This window comes from Perca flavescens, chromosome 4 (assembly GCF_004354835.1).
Source record: "Perca flavescens isolate YP-PL-M2 chromosome 4, PFLA_1.0, whole genome shotgun sequence".
In the NCBI taxonomy this organism is placed as follows: Eukaryota; Metazoa; Chordata; class Actinopteri; order Perciformes; family Percidae; genus Perca; species Perca flavescens.
The window spans coordinates 7,221,041-7,248,255 of NC_041334.1; the positions used below are offsets into that span (position 1 = coordinate 7,221,041).

General features: G+C 42.2%; 1 protein-coding gene across 3 annotated transcripts; it reads right to left on the reverse strand.

Annotated features, from left to right (window-relative positions):
- Window positions 1-22,120: 22,120 nt before the first annotated feature.
- On the reverse strand, window positions 22,121-26,933 carry LOC114554883 (fibronectin type III domain-containing protein 11). Of its 3 annotated transcripts, none has more exons than XM_028576951.1 (3): window positions 26,840-26,933; window positions 25,333-25,472; window positions 22,121-23,004 (listed from the first exon to the last, which is right to left on the reverse strand). In XM_028576951.1, the coding sequence occupies exons 2-3, from the start codon at window positions 25,465-25,467 to the stop codon at window positions 22,216-22,218; spliced, it is 924 nt and encodes a 307-aa protein (XP_028432752.1). In that variant the 5' UTR covers window positions 25,468-25,472; window positions 26,840-26,933; the 3' UTR covers window positions 22,121-22,215. The 3 variants fall into 3 exon arrangements, with proteins under 3 accessions (XP_028432752.1, XP_028432753.1, XP_028432754.1); XM_028576952.1 differs by having other exon boundaries at window positions 26,836-26,933; XM_028576953.1 differs by lacking the exon at window positions 25,333-25,472.
- Between the last annotated feature and the right edge of the window lie 282 nt (window positions 26,934-27,215).

Here is a 27,215-nt window from a genome sequence, read left to right on the forward strand (position 1 = left end):
AGAAAATCCGGTGAGAGGAAAGTAAAAGAGAAGTTTGGTGTAATGATTTCAATGCACACAATAGTTCATGGGGAAGTGATCATACTGATAACAATGGTGACCTTTTTTTTTAATTTTTTTTAATTTATTTATTTCATTTATTTAAAAACAAATGCAACAACAGCATTTAACATGAATGAAAAGGAGCAGAAAGAAGTAAAACTTATAATGTCTGCCCCTTATCAACACAAAATCATTTACAGTTCCAGGTCATTTGAACTGCCTCATGCTTTTTCTAAGACATCAAAACACAAAATACATCAATAAAGTTGATCTGCTACTCCGCAGTATTATATTTCTGCAACATTGATAATTTAACACACTTCTTAAACACATAGATGGACTTTGAAGTTTTAACCTTTAACCTTTATTTATTTATTCAGGGGAGGTTTTAATTCTACAATCAAGACTGTTCCACAAACTGACTCCTTTGATTGTGACACATTTTCCCTTTCCAACCGATTGGAACCTGGGTTTTGTAAAAACCTCAGTACCTTTTACTTCATATCTACTTTTCCTCTTGGAGAATCTATTTTGCAAATTGTTTGGTAAACATTCCAGATGGGCTTTATACATGGTTTTTAGAAGGTAAAGGTAAGGACCTGTATTGATTAAAGAAATTATTGACATAAGGACTCTTGTATGTATCAACAATGGTAGAGGAACAAGGTTGTATATAAATAGGAACAAGAAGGCATGCATCGATTTAACATACCAAATATGGCTATCATATGTGATGGGTAAAAATACAATGGTAACATAGTGGAGGAGAGAGAGATATGGGTCATGTATATCAGTTTTTTTTTTTTAAAGATGAGTGGGAGAAGGAAAAACAATGAAATACCAGTTCTTGCAGATAATGATAATGTTGCATTATGAAAAAAGACAATCTTCTAGGAAGAGCGTTTGCCAGTGTCCAGTCAGGCTGTTCTCTTTGTTCATGTCCCAAAAGAAGACAAGGTGAAAACACAAGAAGTTCAACCAGGAAACGGTGTTTGTGTCCCGGGAATACTTCTTAAGGGGACCGCTGTTTTTAACCCAAACCACAATATTTTTTCTAATCTTAACTAGTCGTTTGTTTTACATACATTTTCATACAATGGACCTGTTTATGAAGCATTTAGAAAAGGAATATTCACAGCAGATGCTTTAATTAAAGTAAGTAATCAAATTGAAGAAAAAAAACCTTACTATGAATGAATGTATGGCTTCAGTTTTCTTAGACATTGATAAAGCTTATGATTATTAGGTATCCTTATTGAAATGAACAAGCTAGACATAAGTGGAAGGTTATACTTTATAACTGGATCATGGACTTTTACTAGAACATTTAAGGTTAAAGTTATTGTCTGTAAAAAATTTTATGTAGTTAATTGTCTAGAAAGTACCTATCTATCAAAAGTGAGTTAAAACAATGATGATTGAGCATAGATGAGTGCTTGTATTTGCTGCTTATCAAGTAATACAATCAGAGTGTCTGTGGCGACTTTCCCGCCCTAAATTTAAATGGAGCGCACAGTCAGCAGGGGTAGGTTTACTCTCATCTGCCCCAGGTGGAACTTGTCACTAAGAATGCAACAATTATAGATTTTGTACGATTATAGTCTAAAATAATGAAGGTTTAACGATTATCACGATTATTATATATATATATATTTATAAAGCATATTAATTAATTTCACTGCTAATGTATGAACTCATTCTTAAAACTGATTTTAATGTGTTATGTATTTCTGCCTTTTGAAACACTAATAACAGTAACAGTTTTGAATGTTTTAAAAATGAATATATGATCAATCATCAACCTTTTCATTTAAAATTATCTGAAAAGATTAGAGACTATAGAGGCGAATCAGTCACACCACAAACAAAAGCCAAGTTGGCAACAACAGTGTTGTCCTTCTTGCCCTTTTTGGGCTAGAAACGGTGTTGCACCAAATTCTGTGACCAGTCGAATTTTGTGACTCTAGAGGGCGTTGTTGTATTGGAGTCTATGTCTGTACTGAGCTGTACTGCCACACTGACGAGGCACTTATGCAAATAACGTAAGCTCATGGAGGACTAAAGACATATGAACGCGCTACTAAAGAAATTACTTACTGAAATTCAAATCCAGATCTATTTACTGAAATTCTAACGCACAGTAAACGTAATATAGTCTATTTTCATCGACAAACAACTTACCGGTTCAAACGGGAGATCGGAATGTTCCAACAGTAGGCTATCCGAAATGCTTCCGAGATAATAACTGCTATAGGAGACTGCAACCAAACAGCTGCCCAATCAACAGGTGAACTTGGGAAGGTTAGGACAACAAACCATCAGATGACTCCAAACAGCTCTCATCACTCCAGTAAACAGGTGGACTCACTCAACATGCAGTTCACTGTTACAGGTCACAGAATTTGGTTCTGCCAGCGGGTGTTTCTAAAAGTTGGAGGAGCTGCTAGACCAGATGCACCTGTTGTGGTGAGATGCGCAGCATGTTGCCAAGGATTAAATGCTATGGAGAGATCTTTTTGCAGCCTTATGTCCCATAGGGGATGAAGAGGAGTACGTAACGTTCAGTGTTAACATCAGTGACTGTTGAGCTGTTACGGAGTTTTGCTTCATAAGAACGTAACGTTATCATCAGTGCACTCACTGTACTGTAAATGCAAACGTCGGCTCCTGACTGGTTAGTTGTTAACGGTAATGTTACCGGTAATGTTACCGTTAACATTAAACAGGCTAACGTTAGCTAACTGGTGATGTTAATAAGCTAACAAACACTTAACCGCTGCATCCCTACTTGTCACTGACAATTATGCTGCTTTCCATTGTACGCGGATATTGGGAACGTCCAACGAGGAAAGATGCAAAGAAACAGTATGTTAATCAGGCGCCCACATTTCATTACCAGTCCCACAATGGGGGACCAACAGACCGAGAAAGAATAATGTTCAACTTAGAGTCCAAATAAAAATAAACCAAACAATTAACTCCCGCATCCACAAGAGAACAGAGATGCTGGATGAGATCATATAAACCTCTGCCGGTCTATGTGTGCAGCTCAGGTGGGACACAGACCCGGTCTGTACTGTATTGAAGAATAGGCGAATAAGGCGAAAGCGGTGTGTGCTGGCCGCTCTTCCTTGGCCTCAACTTCATCAGCTAAGGTTATAATCACATTCTGCCTCAGTGGCTAGTTTGTGTCACGTGTGTTTAGACTGAATGCTAACACTACGTGGCTAACCATGCTAATGCACACGAGACGGTTTCACTGTGAAAAATATTGCACCTCCCCAATAGCCTTGGTAAGTAATCCCGCTAGCTGCGTTACGACTGTTGACCGTGTTAGCATGATTAGCCATGTTAGCTAGCCGCTGCCTCCCCGACTCTATCATCTCCACAGCTGCACGTGTCCCCAGACACAGGGCTCGACATAAGCAATGGCCCACCTGAGTGGAGAAAGGCAATGATGTACTGTTTCGTTTGCTGGCAATTTCCAACAAAAGCCAACCGAGCGGGGCATTTTATCAGGGGGACCCAGAATTACAGAAAACAGGCCTTAGGTGTCCAAGTGCACCTCCTATTTTAAACCAATATACCAGCAGATGTTTCCACTGATAGTAATGGACCAGAAACCAACGTAAATACTTAAATTAACACTTTATTTAAGAACTAGTTAAAAGAAAAGATAAAAACAGTTCTCTGGATTTAAATGATAATAAAACAAAGTCCGATGTTGTCAGTCCAAGCTTCCACTCTAATGTCCAAGTCCACGCGACATAGTCAGTTCAATACACAGGTCCCGAGAGGGCCGGCCGATTCCGTCGGGGATAGCCTGGGCTCGTCCTCCCCTACGCCACTCCACCTTGTGATACTGCCGCTGAAGGCACTGGGGGAGGGAATAAGGACAGCTTAGTCAAGCGTAACACACAAGTACAGTTCTTTTCTACACGCCCGGAGTGGGTGGCTAGAGGACTTTCCTTTACTTATCTAGGCGTTGAATCCTTAATTCCGGAGACTGCATCCCCCTACTCCAGCGTCTGTCGATACGTCCCGATCTGCACCACCACTCGTTCGCCTGCACTTCCTTCGGTCGTCACGGCTGTCAATGCTCATCTCCATGTCCTCCGCTTCCCGGTGTACCTGCTTCTCTGTCCTCTCCGTCGGTCTATCCTCTGCCTCCTCGTCTGTGTCCCTGTCCTGTCTTTCGGTCCCTCTCGCTCTGTGGTGGGGTGACGCGGGACTATTCCTCTCTGACCATCTTCTCCGTTTCCGTTCTGCTGTCGACCACACGTCTCACTGCACAGCATCCTCCTATACGCCCATAGAGCGTCAGCACAGGCCTCGCAGATCTCGACCGTCCTCTCGTCCAGCCTCACCTCGAGTCCTGTTCTCGTTCCCTCTCCACCACCAGTCCCACGCCATCTGAGGCCCACATTTTAACCCTCGTCCCTTGTTGTTCGCTTCCTGCTCTCCGTCGTGTCTCCCGTGTCTGTTCTCCGTGTCTCCTTTTCACTGCTCCGGGTCTCTCTGCCACACCTGTATTCCATCAATCCATAATTAGTTCTCCGCACCTGTCTTCACTCGGCTCATCAGTCAGGCTGTGCTGCGTCACAGTCAGAGAGAGGGGGCGTGGTCTCGCCATAGTAAACCAGTTCATTCATAATAAACAGTTACACATTGAGTAGATTATAAACACAAGGGCACAGCAAACCGTATTAAAACATGCCAACGCTAAAAGCCTTAAAAACCCCCATGCAAATAATGAATAAAAACACACTAACAGAGCAATTCACATGCAACAATAAAATAAGTGGCACACTGTCACTTTTGACAGATGCACCTGAAAAAATCCACCAACATTTGCAATGTGTGCTGGCGAAGCGGGTGGCGGACAACCCATCAGCTGGGCCACTTCATGACTGGACACAACGGGCAAACAACGACACAATCCAGCGGATGGTGAAGTTAATCAACACCGATTACCAAATCGTGAAGAGTGAGCTCCCCTTCACTGCTTACCAGAGAACGGTCGCTCTTCTCACAAAGAATGGCAAAGACGTTGGCTCTCAGTACCTCACCGATGTAGCATGTCGAAGGTAAGTTACTCAGCTAGCTAGCTAATATATCACTGTAACTTTGCTCATAAATGATAGATCCAAAGGGCGACTGCTTGACTTGTGTCATGGGTGAGTTTGAGTGTCATGTCACAGCTAGCAACCAAGCCACATTAGCTAGCTAATCTAATCTATGAAATTCTTTATAAATCCCGACTATTGGGAGGAATGTTGCGATGACAAATTTCACCCTGCTTCACGCAACTTTTTCTTGCATAACAGGTGTAGATAGTAGTACTGTTTTCAGTGTTTTGATCCTAGTGTGTTACCGTACTATGGGTGGCTCTCGCGAGACGGCCCCTGGAAATAAGTGTGTATGTACAGCGGGAACTTCAGGCATGTAGAGGCTGTATCTGTTGAGCTGTGGATGCTAATAAAAAGGAGTTAAACTTTCACTCGGTCACTTTATTGACAAAACAACAACAGGTTTTATAAATGAGGCCCCAGGAAGGGTTTTTTGTCCATATCTTGAGCTGCGGACATCTTTATTGGTGTAGAGGAGCTCCAACACGCCACAGCGCCTGGTCATTATGCTGCAATGAGCGCTGGTAAGCCTGGCTATTGAATCTGTTTGTGTTGCTGTGTTTTCACTTGTTGAGTAACGTTACATCAATAAAAAGTATTTTGGTCTACAGCATTGGATAGCTGCTGTGATGGCTCGGAGGATTGGGGGTGTTGCCACTCTTCTTCGTGCTGAAGTTAAACTTTCACTCGGTCACTTTATTGATAAAACAACATGGTGTCAGAAGTGGGATTCTGGAGACATTCCTCGGACGACTCCATCTCTAGAAAGTAGCTTACGCTAACGTATAAAGTCTTAACCGAGGTAAGCAACAACACAAATGGCAGATGGATTCAGACGTCCGGACCCTCTCGTCTTCGATGAGAATGTGGCAGAGCATTGGCGCAATTTTGAACGAGAATACGACATCTTCATTGCCGCCGCACACGGCGATAAACCTGCCCGAACCAGAGCTTATATACTCCTTAACCTCGCAGGACCAGAGGCTATAGAGAGGGAGCGTTCATTCACCTATTTGCCCGCGGTACCAGGAGCAGATGACAACGTCGTCACTCCAGCGGAATCCAGAGAGGACCCTGAGTGTCGGAAGTTTAAGGAAATATGCAACCCTGAAACAAACGTGATAATGGAGAGGCACAACTTCAACACCAGATATCAAAAACCTGGCGAAACCATCGAGACATATGTGAGTACATTGAGAAATAGGGTGACCAGATTTCCCGGAGCTAAAACCGGGACACTTTGCACGTGACCGTAGTGCTTGTGCATGCACACGCTTTTTAACGTGAGCATGTGCCAGCCCAGTTCAGACATATCCACAAACAGTAACTTCATTATTTTGATCGTAGGCTCCTCATCTAATAATAGTGTTTTTTCCTGTAAAATTAACAAAAATGCAGCAACAGCCTTTTTCAGTTTAGTGTGAGATTTATGTTGAGATTTTTTCTAAAAAAAAAGATTCTTTGAAGTGTTATTTATTCCAATAACACCAAAAGAATTAAAATTATTTATTGAAATTTTGAGCATAACCACTTCATTTCCTGCATTCTGGTGAATTTTTATGCATACATTTCTACCTTTTTCTGAATCAACCTGCAAATATCTGTAGCCTAGGCATCATTTAGGCTACTCCTTCCTGTTTGGCGTCTTTTGGTGAGGAAGTAACCTCCTTAAATGTGGATATGACAATTATTCACCTCAATGATACATTAATTCATTTTAATTTATAATAGACCCCTGGACTGTAATATTTCAGATGTGTTTGAGCAAGATTTCTGCTCATGTCCAAAACTTTGTGCACCTTCAAAATACAGTATATGTGTTCTCTGTGATTTGGAGGAGACGATGAGTCGTGACATTGAGAAAAATAAAGTTAGGTTAGTAGAGAAGAATAAAGAACACATCTACCGCAGCATGCCCACAGCTGAGCGCGTCCATAAACCTGAAGCTGCGCTGCATTTTACAGAAAGAGTGGACACAAGCAGGTCTGCTTCAGAGCTCCATGTGTCTGAGTCTGAACCATAGACTGGATACATCACGTCACAGGAACTTCAAACTAAATCATTAGTATTGCGCTCCTAAACTTTGTGTTGATGGCATCAATGTAGGCTATTACACTGATTTGGCTAGGATTCCTTCCAAAACTTCACCCGGCTTTCCTCACGGAGAGACGGTTGCTAGGTGATATCAACAAATACAGCAGGCTCGGACCCCGCACGTAGCTGCCCGTTCTATTCGCCTCGGAAAAATTAACTGGACAAATTTACATTCGGGGCTAAACTCAAAACATTCGGGGCTGAAGACCCGGCAAAATCGGCTGACACCGCTCCTGGTGTAAACCGGGACATTTTAGCGTCCCGACAGGCTTTTGTCGGGACTCGGGACAAACAATTGAACATCGGGACTGTCCCGGTCAAATCGGGACGTCTGGTCACCCTATTGAGAAAACAAGCCAAAAACTGCAATTTCGGTGCATTGGAAAACTAACTGATAAGAGACAGACTGGTATGTGGAATAAGTAGCGACAGTGTCAGACGCACACTGCTAAAAGAGACTGACCTGACGCTGTCCAAAGCAGTACGCATTTGCCAAATCAGCGAACTCACAGAAAAACACAGCAAAACCCTCTCCACGCCAAAACCTGTGACAACAAGTGTGGATGCTGTACAAATAAAACACAAGAAAGTCTACAGCAAAATGAAGCGCACTTTGAAGGAAAACTCACCATCAATCTCCAGCTGCCGGAATTGTGGGGGGACCCATCCAGCAAAACATGACCAGTGTCCAGCTTTTGCCAGCAGTGCCACAACTGCGGGAAGCAGAACCACTTCAAAGGCCAGTGCAGGTCCGCCAAGACAAGCAGACCAAACAGACAGGTAAACCAGCTATACGCCGAAACAGACACTGGCAGTGACAGTGAAGACACGTTCACCATTGAAGGCTTGTCTTTGCATGATGATGAAGGGAAAACTGACAAGGAAGGTCATTGTTTTGTGACCGTTAATGACAAACAACTAAATCTGAAAGTGGACACAGGGGCGAAATGTAACATTATATCCCTACACACATACAAACTCTTCAGGCATGCTGAGGAACTGCACATGCCAATTAAAAAGATCAATCTTGTAGCATTCGGCAGATCTATGATCAAACCAATTGGCACAGTGACATTATTATGCAGGCTAAATGAACAGCAGTATAGCCTGCAGTTTCAGGTGGTGAAAGAAATTGTTCACTCCATTCTTGGCCTACAGGCCAGCCTAGAGATGAAGCTGGTCACTTTCAGCAGTGAGGTATTCCACCTAGACTGTGTAAAGGATCACACCCTGTCACAGAAAATGTTTCAGGAATATGCAGACCTATTCAAAGATGAAGTCGGTGACTTACCTGTAACATACTCAATGAAGGTAAATCCAGAAATAACACCAGTCGTCAGCCCTCCACGTTGTATCCCAGCTGCCATGCAGAAAAAAGTGGAACAAGAGCTTCAAAGAATGCAAACTCGGGGAGTGATTGAACCTGTGGACGAGCCTACAGAATGGGTTTCAAATTTGGTGGCCACTCATAAGAAAGAGACAGGTGACGTGCGCATCTGCATAGACCCCAGAAACCTAAACAAGGCCCTCATGCGCCCCCACCATCCCATGCGCACAGTGGGGGAGGTTGCCACTCAGATGTCGGGTGCCACCATCTTCTCCGTCCTTGATGCCAAAAGCTCCTTCTGGCAAATCAGACTGGATGGTGCCTCATCCCTCCGCACAACATTCACAACTCCATATGGCCGATTTAAGTTCCTAAAGATGCCGTTCGGGCTTAGTACAGCCTCAGAAGTGTTCCAAAAAGCCATGGAACAAATCTTCGCAGGATATCCATGTGCTATAATCGTGGATGACATCATCATCTGTGGCAAAGATCCTGATGAGCATGAAAGGAACCTGAAAATGGTGCTGGATCGTGCCAGGAAGGTAAAACTGAGACTGAATCCGAGCAAATGCAAGTTTGGACTCAACGAGGTGAGCTATGTTGGGCACACATTCACAGATCAAGGGCTAAAAGCAGACCCTAAAAAAATAAAAGCAATTAGTGAAATACCACCCCCAGAGGACAAGCCAGCCCTGCAGCGTTTTCTAGGGATGGAAAACTACCTGGGCAAATTCATCCCAAACCTGAACTCACCACACCGCTACGTCAGCTGCTTCACAAGGAAGTGGAGTGGAATTGGGCGCAGCACCAACAGAATGCTTTTGACATACTCAAAACCTGCATCAGCAGCCCACCTTTTCTCCATTACTATGATGTAAGGCAACCAGTGACGCTCACCTGCGATGCTTCACAATATGGTTTAGGGGCTGCCTGCCTCCAAGAGGGGAATCCGGTAGCATATGCGTCTCGCACACTGACCCAGACGTTGACGAGATATGCGCAAATAGAGAAGGAACTTCTAGCAGTGGTCTTCGCCTGCTACAAGTTCTATGACTACATCAATGGCAAGGCGGTCACGATTGAGACCGACCACCAGCCCTTGGTCACCATTCACAACAAACCATTTCACACCATCCCAGCACGCCTGCAACGCATGATGCTGCAGTTACAAAAATTCGACCTGACTCTCACCTACAAAAAAGGAAAACACCTCTACCTGGCCGACACCCTTTCCCGTACACCAAGATGCAACGTCAGCCCCCAGAGGCCAGAACGGCCAGAGTTTGAGGTGATGACAGTTCAACTGATATCTCCACGGCACTTCGAAGAACTCCGCCAATACACTGCTGCAGACACAGTGCTGCAGAAACTCACCCAATTTCATTCAAGACGTCCATGCAGCGTACCTACAGAGGTGAGACCATTCTTCAGTTTCCGTGATGAACTCACCGTCGAAGATGGGGTCATCATGAAAGGACACAGGGCAGTCATACCCACTGCCCTGCACTCGGAGTATTTGAAGGTGCTACACATGGGACACCCAGGAGTTGAATCCACAAAGAGAAGGGCGAGGGAATGTGCATTCTGGCCATCAATAAATGAGGACATTCAGGATGTCATTATGGCATGCGGCGTCTGCAACAACCTGAAGCCCCACCAGCAAAAAGAACCGCTAAAACTGCACACGGTCCTGGACCTGCCCTGGTCTCTCGTCGCCACAGACATATTTGAATGGAGGAATCACCACTACCTAGTGCTTGTTGATTCATACTCTGGGTGGTTTGAGATGGACTGGCTCAGCAGCCTTTCATCATCGACAGTCATCAATAAGCTAAAGCTAACGGCATACCACAGAAGTTATACTCGGATAAAGGGCACCCAGTATACCAGCGAGGCCTTCCATGACTTTGCCCGATCCTGGGATTTCCAGCATGTGACAAGCAGTCCCGAAAACCCACAGTGGTCTCAGTGAGAGGGCTGTAAGGAGTGCAAAGAAACTATTGGAGACCACAGCGAGAGACAGGACAGATTTCTACCTGAATCTACTTGGCATACGAAATACGCCCCAAGACAATACTCTGGGCTCACCTGTACAAAGGCTGTTGTCCCGTCGCACTCGGACTATTCTGCCCGTCTGCAAGCAATTGCAGAAACCAGCCGCAAAAACCCCGACCAGCATTAAAGCACAGTTAACAAAGAAGCGGCGGACACAAAAACACTACTACGACAAGACCAGCAAACCACTGCGCCCCCTGGGACCAAACCAGGTGGTAAGGCTTCAAACAAAAAGGGGACATAACAAAGTGGGAATCGTGAAGCAAAAGTGTGATGAGTCACGCTCATATGTGGTGGTTTCTGAAGGGAAAGAATACAGGCGTAACCGACGCCACATCCTGCCAGTGATGGAGCCACAGCCTTCAAGGAGCACCACATGCACTGATGAATTGAACACAGGAGGATACACACCTGACACAGACATGGACAAAATATAAGGGACTGAAACAACTAAGTCCAGAAAAGCCTTACACCAGCGCATCCCAGCAATACGTGGAACCGCAGGCCAGAAACCCAGTTCAAGCTGCCACTTCCATGTATGTCACTAGGTCTGGCAGGGTTTCTAGGCCAAATACAAAATACATGAACTGAACTAGCTACTCAAGTCTATCGAATCAAAAAATGTTTGAAATGACACTTTGTTCCTTGAGATCTACATAAAGTCTCATTCTGTCAATGCATTTAGTTGTGGGACACTTACAGAGTTAATTTTATATAAACTAGATCATGTTTGTGTTTCTATTATAAAACTGCTGTTAGTGCAGTAGTATGCAATTCTAAGTTTATCATGTTCAGGAGCCACAGCTAAAGAAGGGGAATGTAGATAGTAGTACTGTTTTGAGTGTTTTGACCCTAGTGTGTTACCGTACTATGGGTGGCTCTCGCGAGACGGCCCCCGGAAATAAGTGTGTATGTACAGCGGGAACTCCAGGCATGTAGAGGCTGTATCTGTTGAGCTGTGGACGCTAATAAAAAGGAGTTAAACTTTCACTCGGTCACTTTATTGACAAAACAACAACAGGTTTTATAAATGAGGCCCCAGGAAGGGTTTTTTGTCCATATCTTGAGCTGCGGACATCTTTATTGGTGTAGAGGAGCTCCAACACGCCACAGCGCCTGGTCATTATGCTGCAATGAGCGCTGGTAAGCCTGGCTATTGAATCTGTTTGTGTTGCTGTGTTTTCACTTGTTGAGTAACGTTACATCAATAAAAAGTATTTTGGTCTACAGCATTGGATAGCTGCTGTGATGGCTCGGAGGATTGGGGGTGTTGCCACTCTTCTTCGTGCTGAAGTTCCCTACTTGATAAATATCCAGTGCCTAAACCATGGCCTGGAGTTGGCTGCCATGGATGCTATGAAGGACCAAGAAAGAATGAGAAAGGCAAGTAACAGGGAAGTAGAAAGCCAACTTTAAGCAACTTCTGTATAGTAAACTGAGAAAATCATGTCCTATACAAATTACCTCAAGTAGCACATAACAAGTTGGGTTTCAACTTGTTATGTGCTACTTGAGGTAATTTGTATAATTAGCATAATCCTATCATTCTAATTCAGGTGATGGACATACTGACGGTATAACAGTATCATCACTCTCCAAAAGTGTGGAGAGAGTTGAAAGATCTGGTAGATGTGTTCAATCAAAAGGTCTGGAAGATTACCAACTTGGAAGGGACAAGGTGGCTCCCGCACACGGAGAGGGCACTCAGGGTCTTGTTGAAAAACTATCCTGTATTGCTTGCCCAGATGGAAAACACAGTAGAAGCAAGGCTAGTAATAAATTCCTGTTTCCTAGGTAATCATACTTAATCTCTGTCAACATTAATTCTTATTTGGTCGTTTACATCAAACAGATCAGCAAGTGATGATGCCTTCAGGTGTTGAAAGACCTTCTCTTCATCATGCTGGGTCAAGACGTCAGTTGGCAAGTTTCTATTAAATATAATATGTCTGATCATTTTATTTTCAATTTAAGTTGCAGTGTAGTGTACCTGAGTTGAGTTATGTTTTCATTCTTGTAGTCTGAGTCTCAAGCTGCAAGAGGACGGGCTTACCCTGCCAGAGGCACTCTGTGCCTTTGAAACAGCAGTGTTGAGGCTGACAGCCATGGAGATAGAGGCAGGAAAGTGTGTGGAGGGCTTCCTAGCAGAAACCAAGAATGGAACCTATCGAAAAGTGGAGCTTTTGAGGTTCAGGAAGAGCAGAGAAGAGTTTTCCAAGTATATACAGTACAGGCCAAAAGTTTGGACACACCTCATTCAATGTGTTTCTTTATTTTCATGACTATTTACATTGTAGATTCTTACTGAAGGCATCACGCATCATGAATGAACATCTACTTAACAAAAAAGTGTGAAATAACTGAAAACATGTCTTATATTTTAGATTCTTCAAAGTAGCCACCCTTTGCTTTTTTGATAGCGCTGCAAACCCTTGGTGTTCTCTCAATGATTTTCATGAGGTAGTCACCTGAAATGGTTTTCACTTCACATGTGTGCTTTGTCAGGGTTAATTAGTGGAATTTTTTCCCTTATTAATAAAAAAGCAAAGGGTGGCTACTTTGAAGAATCTAAAATATAAGTTATTTCACACTTTTTTGTTAAGTACATAATTCCATATGTGTTCATTCATAGTTTTGATGCCTTCAGTGAGAATCTACAATGTAAATAGTCATGAAAATAAAAAGGAAACTCATTGAATGAGAAGGTGTGTCCAAACTTTTGGCCTGTACTGTATTTAAACAAGAAGGATGAGATAATTAATTTTTAAGGGGTTAAATTAATTTCTACAGTGTGAAGCGAAAGCTCCTGCACAGTGTGATTGCCAGACTACAGTCCCGATTAAAGGGGGTTGAGTCTCATCAGGTGCTACAGGCTGCAGCCATACTGGTGGATCCTCGCGAGTGGGCTGCTGACCATCAAGAGCTAGCATGGTAACAGGGAGCACCTTGCCATGGTCTGTGATCACTTTGCTAAAGTCCTTGACCAGATAGGATGTGACCGGGACCAAGCACAGCGTCTGGAGTGGCCTGCTGCTAAGGTGCTGATCAAGTCCTTACCACAGAGCCTACAAAGGAATGCTTGGCAAGACTTTTTCTTGGATAATGAGCAAAGGAGTAGCTTCCCCAACCTCCTCATTGTGGAGCTTATCTTGGTCTTGCCTCTGTCTGCAGCAACAGTCGAGAGGGGCTTCAGTGCTGTGAAGCGTACCAAGACTGACTGGAGGAACAGCTTGAGTGTTCAAATGCTGAAGAGCTTGCTCTTCATTAGCTTGGAGGGTCCCAACTTGGAGCACCTCAACCCCATGCCAATAGTGAAGAGGTGGCTCATGGAGGAAGACAGAAGGAGTTTCCAGTGAATAAAAATGTATATGAGTAATACAATTAATGAATCAGTTGTTTAATTCTGATTAATCATAATGTATACAATAAATACAGTTTCATAGAAAAGTGTTTTCCTTATATTTCTTTAAGAGAACTAGTGGGGATTTATTTTTACGTTGAGCCCTGCCCACACAGCCCGTATCTTCATGGATGTATTAGCTCCTAACTCGTTAGCTCATCTTAGACTAAACTGTTATCAGTGTGGACTGGAGCATGTGAAGGCATCGCGCAGGTCAATCTGCCGACGTAACACAGTCAACACCTGCCTGGAATTACATCTTACTGCTAAAATCTGCCGCTAGAAAAAACCTAACTCAAATCTTACGGACAACGACTAGTTGGATCAGAAATCTCAGAAAGTTTTTACATTATACAGTAAATGAGAAACAGCAAGCCCATGGATAGAGTTAGAGTTTTTAAATATATTGGTTTAATGTTAATGACAAATATACATGGAAGAATCATATTAAATAAAATGTTTTTAAGATTCAATGTGAAGATGACAGAGAAGCACTATAAGGCTACATATATACAGGGCTTTGATGAGATTCTGGTTGCATCATGTATGAAGCAGCAGCAAAAAGTCACCTTAAAAAACTATACAGGATACAACACAGAGCATTAAGACTTTGTTTGGTACCACCCTATTAATGCACACCTCGTTGAATCTAGTGAAATGCCATTACATTTGAGGAGAACTAAGTTATCATTAGCATACTGCATAAGAGGACAAAATGGCATCAATTTAGCATCAACTGTTCTGCAGAATTGTTGAGAGTACACAAAATGTTCTGGTAAAGGCTTTGGATGGGACATGAACAAGAAAGTGAAACACTACAAATATAGAACACAATCCAGTGGTTATCAGCAGCAGCATTTCTCCATAGAGGTTTTCTCAACCCAAGGTAAATCTGCAAATGTAGAAAAACGAAGAGAGTGGACAAAGAGGAATCTTAACATTGGGTATTTGGTTCAAGAATATTTGAAGAATAGCTACCACAATTATCTCAATATTTTTTACAGATGGATCAAAACATTTAAATGAGAACTGCAAGCAATTATGACGGGGTCCAAGCCTCCCCGGCGCGAGACGCCACCCAACAACCCGCAGAGTCCGCTATTGTGTAACCTAAAGCGTCATGGCATCTGGGAAACCTCGCAATTCGTCCAACATCAGGAAGTGTGGTCTTAAGTATAAACCTTAACTTCCCATTCACATTCATGTTATACATGCGTTGTAAAGGCACCAATGTCATTTTTTGGGGGCGCAGTAGACCACGCCCACTTTGATGAATCACTACACCACAGTAGGCGTGGCCTCAGGAGTGGCCCTAGATGATACCCTTTCAAATTTCGGAAAAATCGGAAAAGCAATTTAAAAGATATAAACTTTTCGTACTTGTAGCGCTCCCTAGTAAAATTTGTTTGCGAGCCTCAGAGGGTCATAGCAAACAAGAATCTAAAGTTTTGCATTGATAGCATTTATTTTGTCTGAGTATGTGTTTTTGTAGCTAGCTACACAAATTTGTTCATACGTAATTTGCAATTTTTTATAATGAACAAGAGTGGATATATACATTCTAGAATTTGACAAAGGAATTGTTGAGAATTTCAATCACGTTATCAGTGTACACAGCAGAAATTACACCAACAGTCATTGTCTATAGTGGGTAGAGGAGGTTCAACCGATTAAAGTAATGCAATCCAAAGTATAAAATCAGGTCAAACAGTTGGAGAGGCACTTGAATTGAGGTGTATATGATACTATTGAATCTACAGCTATATATAGAGATCATATATAAATATAGAATAGATGTTTAATTCTGTTTGATAGTAGCATATGTTGGAATAGAGGAAAATGAGGTGGCAGATAAGCTTGCTAAAAGTGCATTAAACAAAAATTATGAGAAATTAGCTTTGGGAGGTCAGAAGCAAAATTAATAATTCATCATGAAATAATGACAGCTGGAATTTAGAGCATTTAGAGACTGGGCAAAACAAGTACAGGTTAAAGGTTGAAATTTAAATATTCAAATGAAACAGGTTTAATATTTAGAATATAACTTCTTTATAAAGTTTTTATAAAGGATTTCATTTTTAGTGTTGGTTTTTTAAAGTCATGATGTTACACACTCCAGTACAGTAGGTGGTGGCATGCATCTTAAAAGAAGAAGAAGAAAAAGAAGTGGTTTACACAAAATTCCACCAGCAGAACCGGCACATCACACTCGTTCTCTTCTTTACCGTCTTGCACTATATCGATGTTTTCCAAGATGTTGTAGCTACAATCTGGTTGCCATTGTAATGGATTATCCCTGACTATTATCCACACCCCCATAGAGTTCAACAGTTTGGTTTCGGAAGTTAAAATCCCATCAATTTTCTCCCTAAGGATTTTGATTATTAGCCAGAAGTCCATATAAAATCAACCTTGTTTTAAGATACACGTTTTATTATTTGCCATAGAGAAGTACTACACAACCCACAATCCTAAGCGTAACAGCGATGTCTCTGCATGGTTGCACTCGCTGTTAGCATGGAAATGTTTACCTCACCCGCAAACGGATATACAAGCTGCTACCACTGAAGTCTATGATTGTCATCAAATGTTTTATGGTCGCGCTTCATCTTGTAGCTGGTTGGCTTGGTTTTAGGCTTAAAACTCTTTGTATAAACATTTTCTGAAACATCAATGAAGCAACTGAATGGGGAAAATCACTTCCAGAACCAGAGCCGTTCAAAAACTGGGCGCTCGCTGTTGAGCTTAATTCTATTTGAGAAAGAACGTTAACCGTTAAACAGGAAGTCACACTGGCTGGTGGGGGGCTTTAAGTTGATATGGTGTTAGCAAACTATATGATATGGTGTTGCTTTTGGTCTCTACCAACTCACAAGGGAAATATATGTTTTTTTAGCTGCCAAATGCTCCACTATGTTCACCAGCTAGTCTTTTCCTGTGTCTGTCCCAAGCAGCAACTTACGTGCCTGAAAAGTGAAGCAGATGCAAAGTGCCTTAAAGCTGCATTCTATCTAATTTCCACTGGCTCTAAAAAGAAGTCCAGTTCTAAAAAAGTCTGTGAGAAAATGACCCTACTTCTTCCATGATTTATTACCTCAGTTTACCTCATGTTTTATGAGTTTATGCAGCATGATGTTCCTTTTGTTAGATTATTGTCTCATTTATTTTAAAATAACAATACATCAGGGGATGCTTTAGTAAGGTGACCAGATTTCTGAGACAAAATCCGGGGACATTTTCAGCTCAGAAGCGTAAATACCTCCAAAACAGGTAATGTTTTTATCTTTGTAAAACTTAAAAGAGGGACACTGCCCCAGACATAGAGCTGCACCGGGGCACAAGCACCCCTAGGTGCATGGGCATGCTCCCCTGTAAGAAGATTTTGTCTATTTTAACGTTTAAATGCATCAATCTGGTGCACTTTGAAAGTCAGAGGTTAGACTTGATTATTCTTATCTATGGATGGAAATATTTGTGCTGTAGCTTGAACTATTTTGCACTTCAGAATTTTAACCGTGCACACACAGGTGGAATAGTTTTTTCTTCATATTTTTGCATTAATGTCACTAGGAAGCATACCAGTATAAATATATATTCATATTTGTAAGTGGGATTGTCTGGAACATGGCAATATAATAACCATCATGGTGGGATGCACTGGCTAAGCAATTTTTCCAAAAATGTCTGTGCTGACATAAATAGTTTACATGAGAATACATTATAATTTTGGCCCAAAGTTGGAGACCATGTAGAAATTTGTTGCAATTTCAAAACCAGATTACCGTTGTATACCGATGCACGCGTTGAGTGAAGAGTTTGTGAGATATTTCACAGCGAGTAATGGGTGTGCAAAGAAATACAGAATGCAAATATGTTAACATTTCATGTAAGTTCAATGTTAATTTTCTCGCAAACCATTTGTCATAGCAACTGGCGCTAATATCATTGGAAAGCTTAGATTCTGGTTGAGGTGGTTGTGCCAGACTCATGCCTTTGGCTGAGTCTCTATCTGTCAGAGGGAGAGCAGGAGTGCGGTTGTGAAGAAGTTGGTAATTTCATGGTTTTTTGATTAACACTTGCATGCACATTGAGTCTTATCCGTGTCACATTCTCATTAGGGGCTGAGCCCCCATAAAGGTCTGATCCTAGAATCACCCCTGCTGCTACTTCATACTTGTCCACCACTACACCTCAGAGGGAAATGTTGTAATGTTTACTGCACTACATTTATCTGAAAGCTTTTGCTTTATTGCTTCACGCTGGGCTTGTTTCTGCAACAGCTCATTGAGTATCGGATACAATTAAAATTAAAGTTGCAAGCAGCGTTGGACGGGCCCTCGCACCTCCTTGTATGTCAGGGTTACTGGCGGACGCCGCTCCTTGCGGTCACCAATGAAAAGGGAACTCTCTGCTGAGTTCAATGATATGGCACACAAGACTCTACGTAATACAGTTCATTAGCTGTGAAAGGGGGCGTGGTTAAAGCATAGGGGGCGTGTCAAACCATGACCAATGAAAAGGGAACTCTCTGCTGAGTTCAATGATACCTCACACAAGACTCTACCTTAAATGGGTCTCCAGTCATGAAAGGGGGCATGGTTTAAGCATAGGGGACAGGCTAAACCATCACCAATGAAAAAGAAACTCTCTGCTGAGTTCAATGATACCTCACACAAGACTCTACCTTTAATGGGTCACCAGTTATGAAAGGGGCGTGGCTTAAGCATAGGGGGCAGCAGTGGTTAAATTGGGTTGGGGCTCTCCGGGGCTCAGCCCTGGCACATAAGCCTGCTCGTTTGTCCGGATGTGCCTGTTTGCAGTCTAAATATATCACATAAAATTTGATGAAAGTGATGCTTTCGAAAACATGATATTTCTGACGATAAATGAAAGGTTTTTGAAATGGCATGTCTATTTTGTCTCGGCGGAGCTGAGATGAGAACTATCAGAACACGGCAACAACCCGCCCAGAACTGCAGACAATAGACCTTTTTCACGGCAGACATGTTGACATGTCATAGTAGGAACAGCACAGGTGTATTCAAAACCATTAATGATGGCTGCATTCCACTTAGGAGAGGTCCTGGTATTGGGCATGCTGACTCACTGAAATAGCTTACTGGGACACTTGATGGAATTGAGCCATCGTTAAGGTTATTAATTTCAGCTGTGCTTTTCCTACTATGACAAGTCAACATGTCTGCTATGAAAAAGGTCCATTCACCAACTACATAACTACAACTACACCAACTACATAACGCTAAAGTGTCTACGTCGGTAGAATTAACAGATAAAATGCCTACTCCTGAAGCTAAAAACCCTGTTCATGTCGCTGACCAAGCCGTTGAACTGGTTCTCGCTGTCGCATCTCCTCCAGCGGCAGGGCTCCGAGCCGGCCACGGCTCGCCTCTGAGCATCGGAGAGCATCGGAGAGCCCCACTCAGTGCCGTGTGTGTGTGTGTGTGTGTGTGTGTGTGTGTGTGTGTTGTAGTAAAGAGAGCGATTGGAAGAAGGAAGTTTGTGTGAGGTGGACCTGGTCACCACAGACCCAAATCTTCTCAACTGTTGCTACTGTCATATGCTGGACTGTCTCTTCATGTGGCACATTTTGTTTGGCACTTCTGGGTCACTTCTTATATCATAACAAGGTAATACAATGAGTAATCAAGTGTAAATGCTAAATGCCCTAATACCTGTTGATACTACAACAATGCAAAGTATAGGCTCTTAACCTTGCAGTTTTGCACATATCATGTAAGACTCAATTTCTCCATTTCTTTGCACAAAACTCTCCAGAAAGTGCCATTTAATGTTTTTTTTTCCCCAGGGGGGCACACCCCCGGACCCCCCTAGGGAGAGCCCCCACATAACAAATCCCAATTTAACCCCTGGGGGGCAGACCAAACCGTCAGCATTGAAGAAGGAACGTTCGCTAAACACAGACTCCATGTAAATAATTTTAGCATCGTAAAATATGGGCATTCTAGAACATCTCTGAGCTCTGAGCAGCTGTCTTGGGCCTGCGTGTGTAGTGTTCGCAACTATGTTTGGTCAATGTTTTCTTTCTTTCATTACAATTTTGGGTCTGTCAGTCACAGTGAAAACCGGGACATTTCAGGGGATGTTTTGGTAACATGAGCAAACGGTGCATAATAATGTGTGCTCTAATTTGCATAAATACCACAACATATCTAAACATTGGATATAGCCAGGTGAAAATGTCTTGTATAATCTTGTTGACATCTTACAGTAAAAGACTAGAATAGGCAAACAAATGTCACCATAAGGGGAAGAGATTAAGTCATTCATTCAAGGTCTACTCAACTGTCAATCAACTGTCACTAAGCTGTCACTCAGGTAAGAAAGATTTCCTTTTGTTTCTCCTACATGGATTATTCAATCTACATTAATAAAACATACCTGGTGATCAACTACAATTTAATGGGAACATCTGGATGTGTGTTGAGCTGTGGTACGACTATTATTCGTGGGCTGCACAAACTCAATGCAGATGGCCTGTGACAAGAATGAAGATGAGATTCTGGGTAGATGGGTAGCCTAAATGAGTTCCATTCAGACCTTAACATTAAGGGCCCTATCTTGCACCCAGCGCAATTTACTTTGTATGTATCACGCATGTATCATTCCTATTTTGCACCCGACGCACAGCAGACTTTTCCCTCCACAGACGCATGTCGGTAAATTAGAGAATTAATTTGCGCTCCCGGGGGTGGTTCAGTGAAAAGAGGAGGCGTGTTCAGGCGCAAACATTCCCTGATGCTATTTTGCAGTTTCAGAAAACAATTCCCCAACAGACCAGGAAAAACTTAGTCTAAAGTCAGTGGCGCTAGTCTAAAGTCAGTGGCGTTATTCAGATCCTATTTTAGTGGCGCATGCTTGGCCATAATGTAGCGTGTGCACAACGCGCATACACTTTGCTTCTCTCATGTACACGGACGCAGCAGTTCCCAATTTTTGCAAACCATACATAATTACAAGGAAAAATATTACTGAAAATGCGCTTCAGGTGTTTGGATAGGTCAGGAGCACTTTACTGTACAGTCCTCAAAAACTCACAGCATTCTTTGTGGCTTGTTGTGTTTTACACAACATATCCATGAATCATGGATGTGTTGATGACATAAAAGAGGAAATATTAGAGGACTTAAGGAGACATGATGTTGAACTACGGTGGGATTGGACACTCCGGCGGGATCTGGTCCGGGAGTGGCAATGCGCTCCTGGTTGAGCAGGTGGACGGCGGATGGAGTGCTGGGAGGAGGAAGGGGCACAACAGGAGCAGGTGGTGCGTTTGGAGGCCCACACTCCATGGCTGCAGCAATCCTCTCCAGACTTGAGGAGATGCGCCCGAGAGGCTGCAGCAACATCGCCACCCAGTCAAGACGGGCATTTATTAGTTTGCCGCATCCCAGACAGCTCCCGCTGGCGTGTGCCATAATAGCAATCCGCCATGGAACAAGCGTGCCTGCTCTTAAAGGGAATGTGAGATGATGCTCTCATTGGTTTATTTCACGTTACGCCCAAACCACAGCTAGCTACTTCAGACCAACCCATTTTAGATTTGCGTCCACAAAGTAAAATAGGGCCCTAAGTCTTTTACTGTTATATGTCAACAAGACATTTTCACCTGGCTATACCCAATGTTTAGATCTGTTGTGGTATTTATGCAAATTAGCACATACGTAATTAGATTAAGCACCGTTTGCCCTTGTTGACAAACAATTTCAAACAACTTGTAATACATTTTTTGTTTGTATTGATGTAAGTAATCAACTATGTAATTTTCACGGTGATATCTAAAGGTTAAAATTATTACCCTATTCACATGAGAAAAAGAAGGAATAGGCATATGAATAGGCTATATTTGGGTCTTTTTCTAAACTTTCCCTTAATGGGATTCTTTGGGGCTTTTTTTTTCCTTACTCAAGACATATTGAGGATACAAAATCAGTTGAGTTTGCTTCTGTTGCAATTTGTCCTACCTTTTTTCATAAAATGACTGGACTACCAACCAATGTGTCATGTAATAACAGTTACAGTTTTCAATTCCATAAATCCTACAAGTTATTTTATTTGCAAAAAAGCAGGTCAAATATATTTCTCTTTGTAAGTATACACAGGCTGTGAATTTTCTTCATCCTCTATGTTCAATAAGAGGCAGCTTGCTGTGACTTGGAAATATCCAAGGTCTTCAGGGTGATGTTGTCAACCCACAATCCATACACTAGGTTTACAGAATCTACTCTCTTGACAGAGAACTTATAATACCTGTCAGGTATTAGGTTATTGACCTCTATGTTGTACGACTGGCATGTAGATTTAGTAAACTGGCAATGTTCAGCAATTGTTGGGTGAAAACTCTTTGCGTGGATCTCAAACTCTTGGTTCAACTCCTGAGACTGCTCACCTGTGACTTCCCAACACAGATGTACAGTGTTGGATGTCGTGTAAGTCTCGGACCGGTTAAATATAACCGGCATCTTGATGGCCAGTGATGCACTGAGCTGTTGTATGGGGATGTTGCCTGTGTTGGGGATGAGCTGGTTCTGCAGGTCCAGTGGGCCGAGTTTCCGAGCCAATCTGCTCTCAAAGTCTTTCAGGTACTGGTGGGTTTGCTGGAGCCTCTCCTGGGTGGAAGCTGCAATGTCACTGTCTACCAAACCCTGGTCGTACTTCATGACAAAGGCCTCAAGCTCCTGACAGCCCCTGATGATCTCTTCGTAGAGCAGTCCCAGAAAAGTGAGGTGGAGTTTCACCTGGGTGTTAGCCAGGGTCATTGCACGCTGCAGCCTCCGCTGGTCAACGAGAGACCACACCGTGCTGTCAGACAAATGTAAAGTGTGCTGCTGCTCATCTGCTGTTGGTAGCAAATCATCATGTTGGATTTCCAAGTAGTACGAGCTCCTCTGCCTGAGCCGCAGCACTTCCTGCATTGCCTGGGAAATACATCACAGGAACTTGTTAATCTAAAGGGACTCTGCTATGTGCTCAACCTGTCATACTGTATCACATCACTCAGACAGTGCATTTATACTAGTGTAAGGACCCTGAAAAACACACACTGGTGTTTTTAATAACTGGCATATGAACTATAGATGGGAAGTCTTTGAATGAATAACAGAGAAAGTTGCCCCACCCCTAGCATGTGCAGCAAAACAGGAGAGTGAGGGACTGTCAATCAAGCACAGTCAGTACACACTCACACAGTCTTGAGAAGAGCTCTCATCTAATCTAACACCTCAAGGTTGTGTTCAGAAAAACATGTTGCACTCATTCATACACACAAAACATGGCAAGTAGTTCTAGTAGTAGTAACATCCTGCTACATTTCACAGCTATCTATATCTGGCCAATTCCTGCATAATGCAGTTGTGATAATTGCTGCATTATGCAGTTGTGATTGTCTGTCTGGAAATAATGGACATTTTCCACTATTTTCTGACATTTTACAGACTAAACTAAGTGAATAATGAAGAAAATTATCAGCAGATTAATTGAAAATGAAAATAATAATAATAACATAGCAAATAATAATAGCTCTAAAGTTCAGAGTTGTAAAATTCAATCTATCGTATTATAAATCGCTGTGCAGTGTTTTGATACCCGACAAGCCTTTAAACTTAATAATTCATTAAACAAATTGGACTTGTAGCAACATGTCCACACCAACTAAGCCCCTTCAGTGCCTGAATTGGACCAAAAAAGCAGTTACAGTACATGACATGATCATCGCATGTGTCTTGAGTATTTATATTTATAGCATATCTTGGTAATATCACTTCAAATGCATTCTATGCATTTCATTACACACATTCAGGGCATGACATTAACGTTTTTTGCTCACCAGACACTGTGGCTAGTGGTTTTCCAAAGTTAGCCACACAGTATTTTCACTATCTACTATTTTGTGGGAAATAAAGCAATAAGAAGTAATGGTACATGTCCACTGGCAAGAGTCATTTTCACGCTTCCCATTCATTGTCTTTGTAAGCAGCCAGAAAATGCATTCTTGTAGAATTGCAGCAACTTTCGAAAATTGGAGCATCCAGTTGTCGGCTCCTCATTTGCATAAAGATGAGGTCCAGGCAACTTTATATCAGGGGCGTCCAGCTCAACTTTCTGCCACTTGAAAACTCATGAAAATCTTTTCAACTGACCGTTTTCGATTTTAAAATGAAGACAGATTCATCAACTGCATAGCATATTTCTCTGAACTAGTTTCGTTAAATAAGAGAAAGCTTCCAAAAGAGCCACCATGTTGGGCTGCTTTTAAATTCTTGAACGTGAAGCGTTTGTTCTGTGTAACGTAACTACTTTGTTCGGGTAAAAAGTAGTGTAATGCGCTACTACTGAAAATTTGGTAACAAAACTTATTTCCTTTTTCAATTTGTCGCAACATTACTTATCCCAGGGACAGATTTGACAGGAACACTGCTTTCTCAGCTGCGCGGTTGCGCAATAGTCACAAGCTCCACATGGTACGTGACAGCAGTGTTGCCAACTTAGCGACTTTGCAGACCCATTGACTTTTTTTCAAAAAAAAGCGACTAGCGAAAAATCAGTATTGTCCAGCGAGCACGCAAGGTATTTCTCTCCTTTAGCCGCCAAAACAGTCTTCTGTTCTGTGACTGAGGAGCAGAGGAGCGGCCTCTCCCCTCTCTCCTCATGTGCTAGTGTTGACGAACTGACCGAAGAGCCGGTTAATTAACGAGACCGAATGCCGCTCGAGTCTAATGTAACCGTGCAACCGGACGGCCGCTCGAGTCTAATGTATTCGGTCTCGTTCGGCATAGGGTCTAGGTAGCTCATTTCCTGATTGATTCTACTACCACCACTCCAGTCCAGTGGAGGTGCTAATGAGCTAGATGACTACACACACAGTAGCAGAAGAATACCAGCTACACAACGGCCAACCTTTGACATATATAATGCCAATGGCACGAATGAAGTAAAAGAAAAAAACAGGAGTGAGTCGGTTCATTGACGTATGGCACTCGATTCTCCCGGCTCAGTGACACGAGTCGGGTTAATTAACCGGCTCTTCAGTCAGTTCGTCAACACTAGTGGACAGTAGACTGAAAATGACACAGTAAACCTATCACAGAATGCTTTATGATTAAAACTACAGCTTCCATGCCCTGCCCATTTTCCTTTACTCACTAAAGGCCAAGATGTAATTTACAATATGTTATACAAGCCCAAGAACATATGATGACTAATCAATAATACAGACGTATTGTAGCTCTACATTATGGCATACTAACAATGATGCAGTCGTCATTTAATCTGGTGCAGAGCAGCTGTAGGATTTGGTTGCGGAGGTCTGGGAGGGCGTCCATTTCAGTCTCCTGGGCTCCACACTCCTCTAAACTTGTACAGGCCAGCTTTACTTGATCCATGGTTACTGTACAAGATTAACATTCAGTGTGGGTTGTAGGCAACATACAGGCAATTAAAACAACGTGTGTATTTTTGGCATTGCATTTAATATGCATGTATTCTTAGGGCATTTTCTAAGCTAACTATGAAAGATAAACAACAGATTGCTTAGGGTCTACTATTTGTTACTTTGGTGTAAAACTCCATATACCAATACTGTAAAATGTATTGATTGATTGATTGATTGATTGATTGATTGGACTGGCCTATTGGACATTAAAGCTTTAGTGCGTAGTTTCTGTCTACCCCATGAGGAATTCTAAGTAATGACAACAACACTGTCAGCGCATCCGCATGATGCAAGCCTTCAGTGATCACCCCCCAACCCCTCCTCCACACAGTTGCTTGTAGCCAAGGATGACACAGAGGATTAAAAAAACATGATGAAGAGGTTATTATCTTCACTCAAGCTTCCGCGCGCGAAAGCTGCCGGAGGACACCATTTTGTAAGCATAGCCATACTGAGAAATACAGAGAGAGTTTGTGTGGAGCTGATAGTCTTAATTAGCTTTGTATTAAGTCATTTGGCAATGGCTTAAATGTAATGGACGTTCATGGACCTTTTTCACAGCAGACATTTTGACTTGTCATAGTAGGAAAAGCAGCTGAAATTGATAACCTTAATGATGGCTCAATTCCATCAAGTGTCCCAGTAAGCTATTTCAGTGAGTCAGCATGCACAATACCAGGGCCTCTCCTAAGTGGAATGCAGCCATCATTAATGGTTTTGAATACGCCTGTGCTTTTCCTACTATGACATGTCAACAAGTCTGCCGTGAAAAAGGTCTATTAATTAATATAAAATAGTTGTGCACTATAGCTTTAAGTTGATAGCTAATGATTATACACAGCCTTATAATGTGAATGTGTTTTAAATGCGCTAAAGCCATGAAGTTACTAACATAGAGATAAGGCCTAAAAAGTAAAGACTGAGGTGAATAAATTCCCACACTAAGAACTTTGTTGTTAGAAAAAACAACAGTCAAGCTAACTCAACCATGCTAGCTTACTTGAAGCAACAAGCTAGCAAGTGTTAGGCCTACCTTACAATTGTCAGTACAGTAGTTACCTCATCAGGGCAGTGTAAATGACATTAGTAGAATTGATATTAATAAAATACTCAATTAACCCAATACACATTACCCAATATGTTAAAAGTCCATAATTTCAATGCCTTGATGATTTCCTAAAGTGAACAACAGGGTTAGCCTGATACAGCTAGTTAACAAGCTAATGCCAGATAATACCAATACAATTGTCTACTAAATAATAAACAACATAATACAACAGGATAGTTAGTAGTAGTAGTAGTTAGGTAGCCTACATACTTGCCTTTGTTTTACTTGAGCTTCCTGTGATCCTATATAGTTTAATGGCAACTCCTGTTTATGTTTAAATTGTTAATCTGCATGGTAACGGTTTATCTGCCATGGTTACGGAATGACAGCAGCAGCCTGCAGGTTCTGTTAGAGTCAAGTTCTACAGAGAGTGGACTAGTAATCCAAACTTCTAAACAACATGGTATAAAAGCACTGTACTAATCACTGTCAACACTCTGAAACTCATGCATTGGTCTATTAGAAAGTGAATTTCATTTAATAGTGGAGCGGCTAAGTGATATAATCGTTCAGTTTATGATACAAGCGTGCAAATTGGCATGAGCAGTCTCCATGGGTCACTTGACAAGAAAATTGTCCGAGCCACTTGA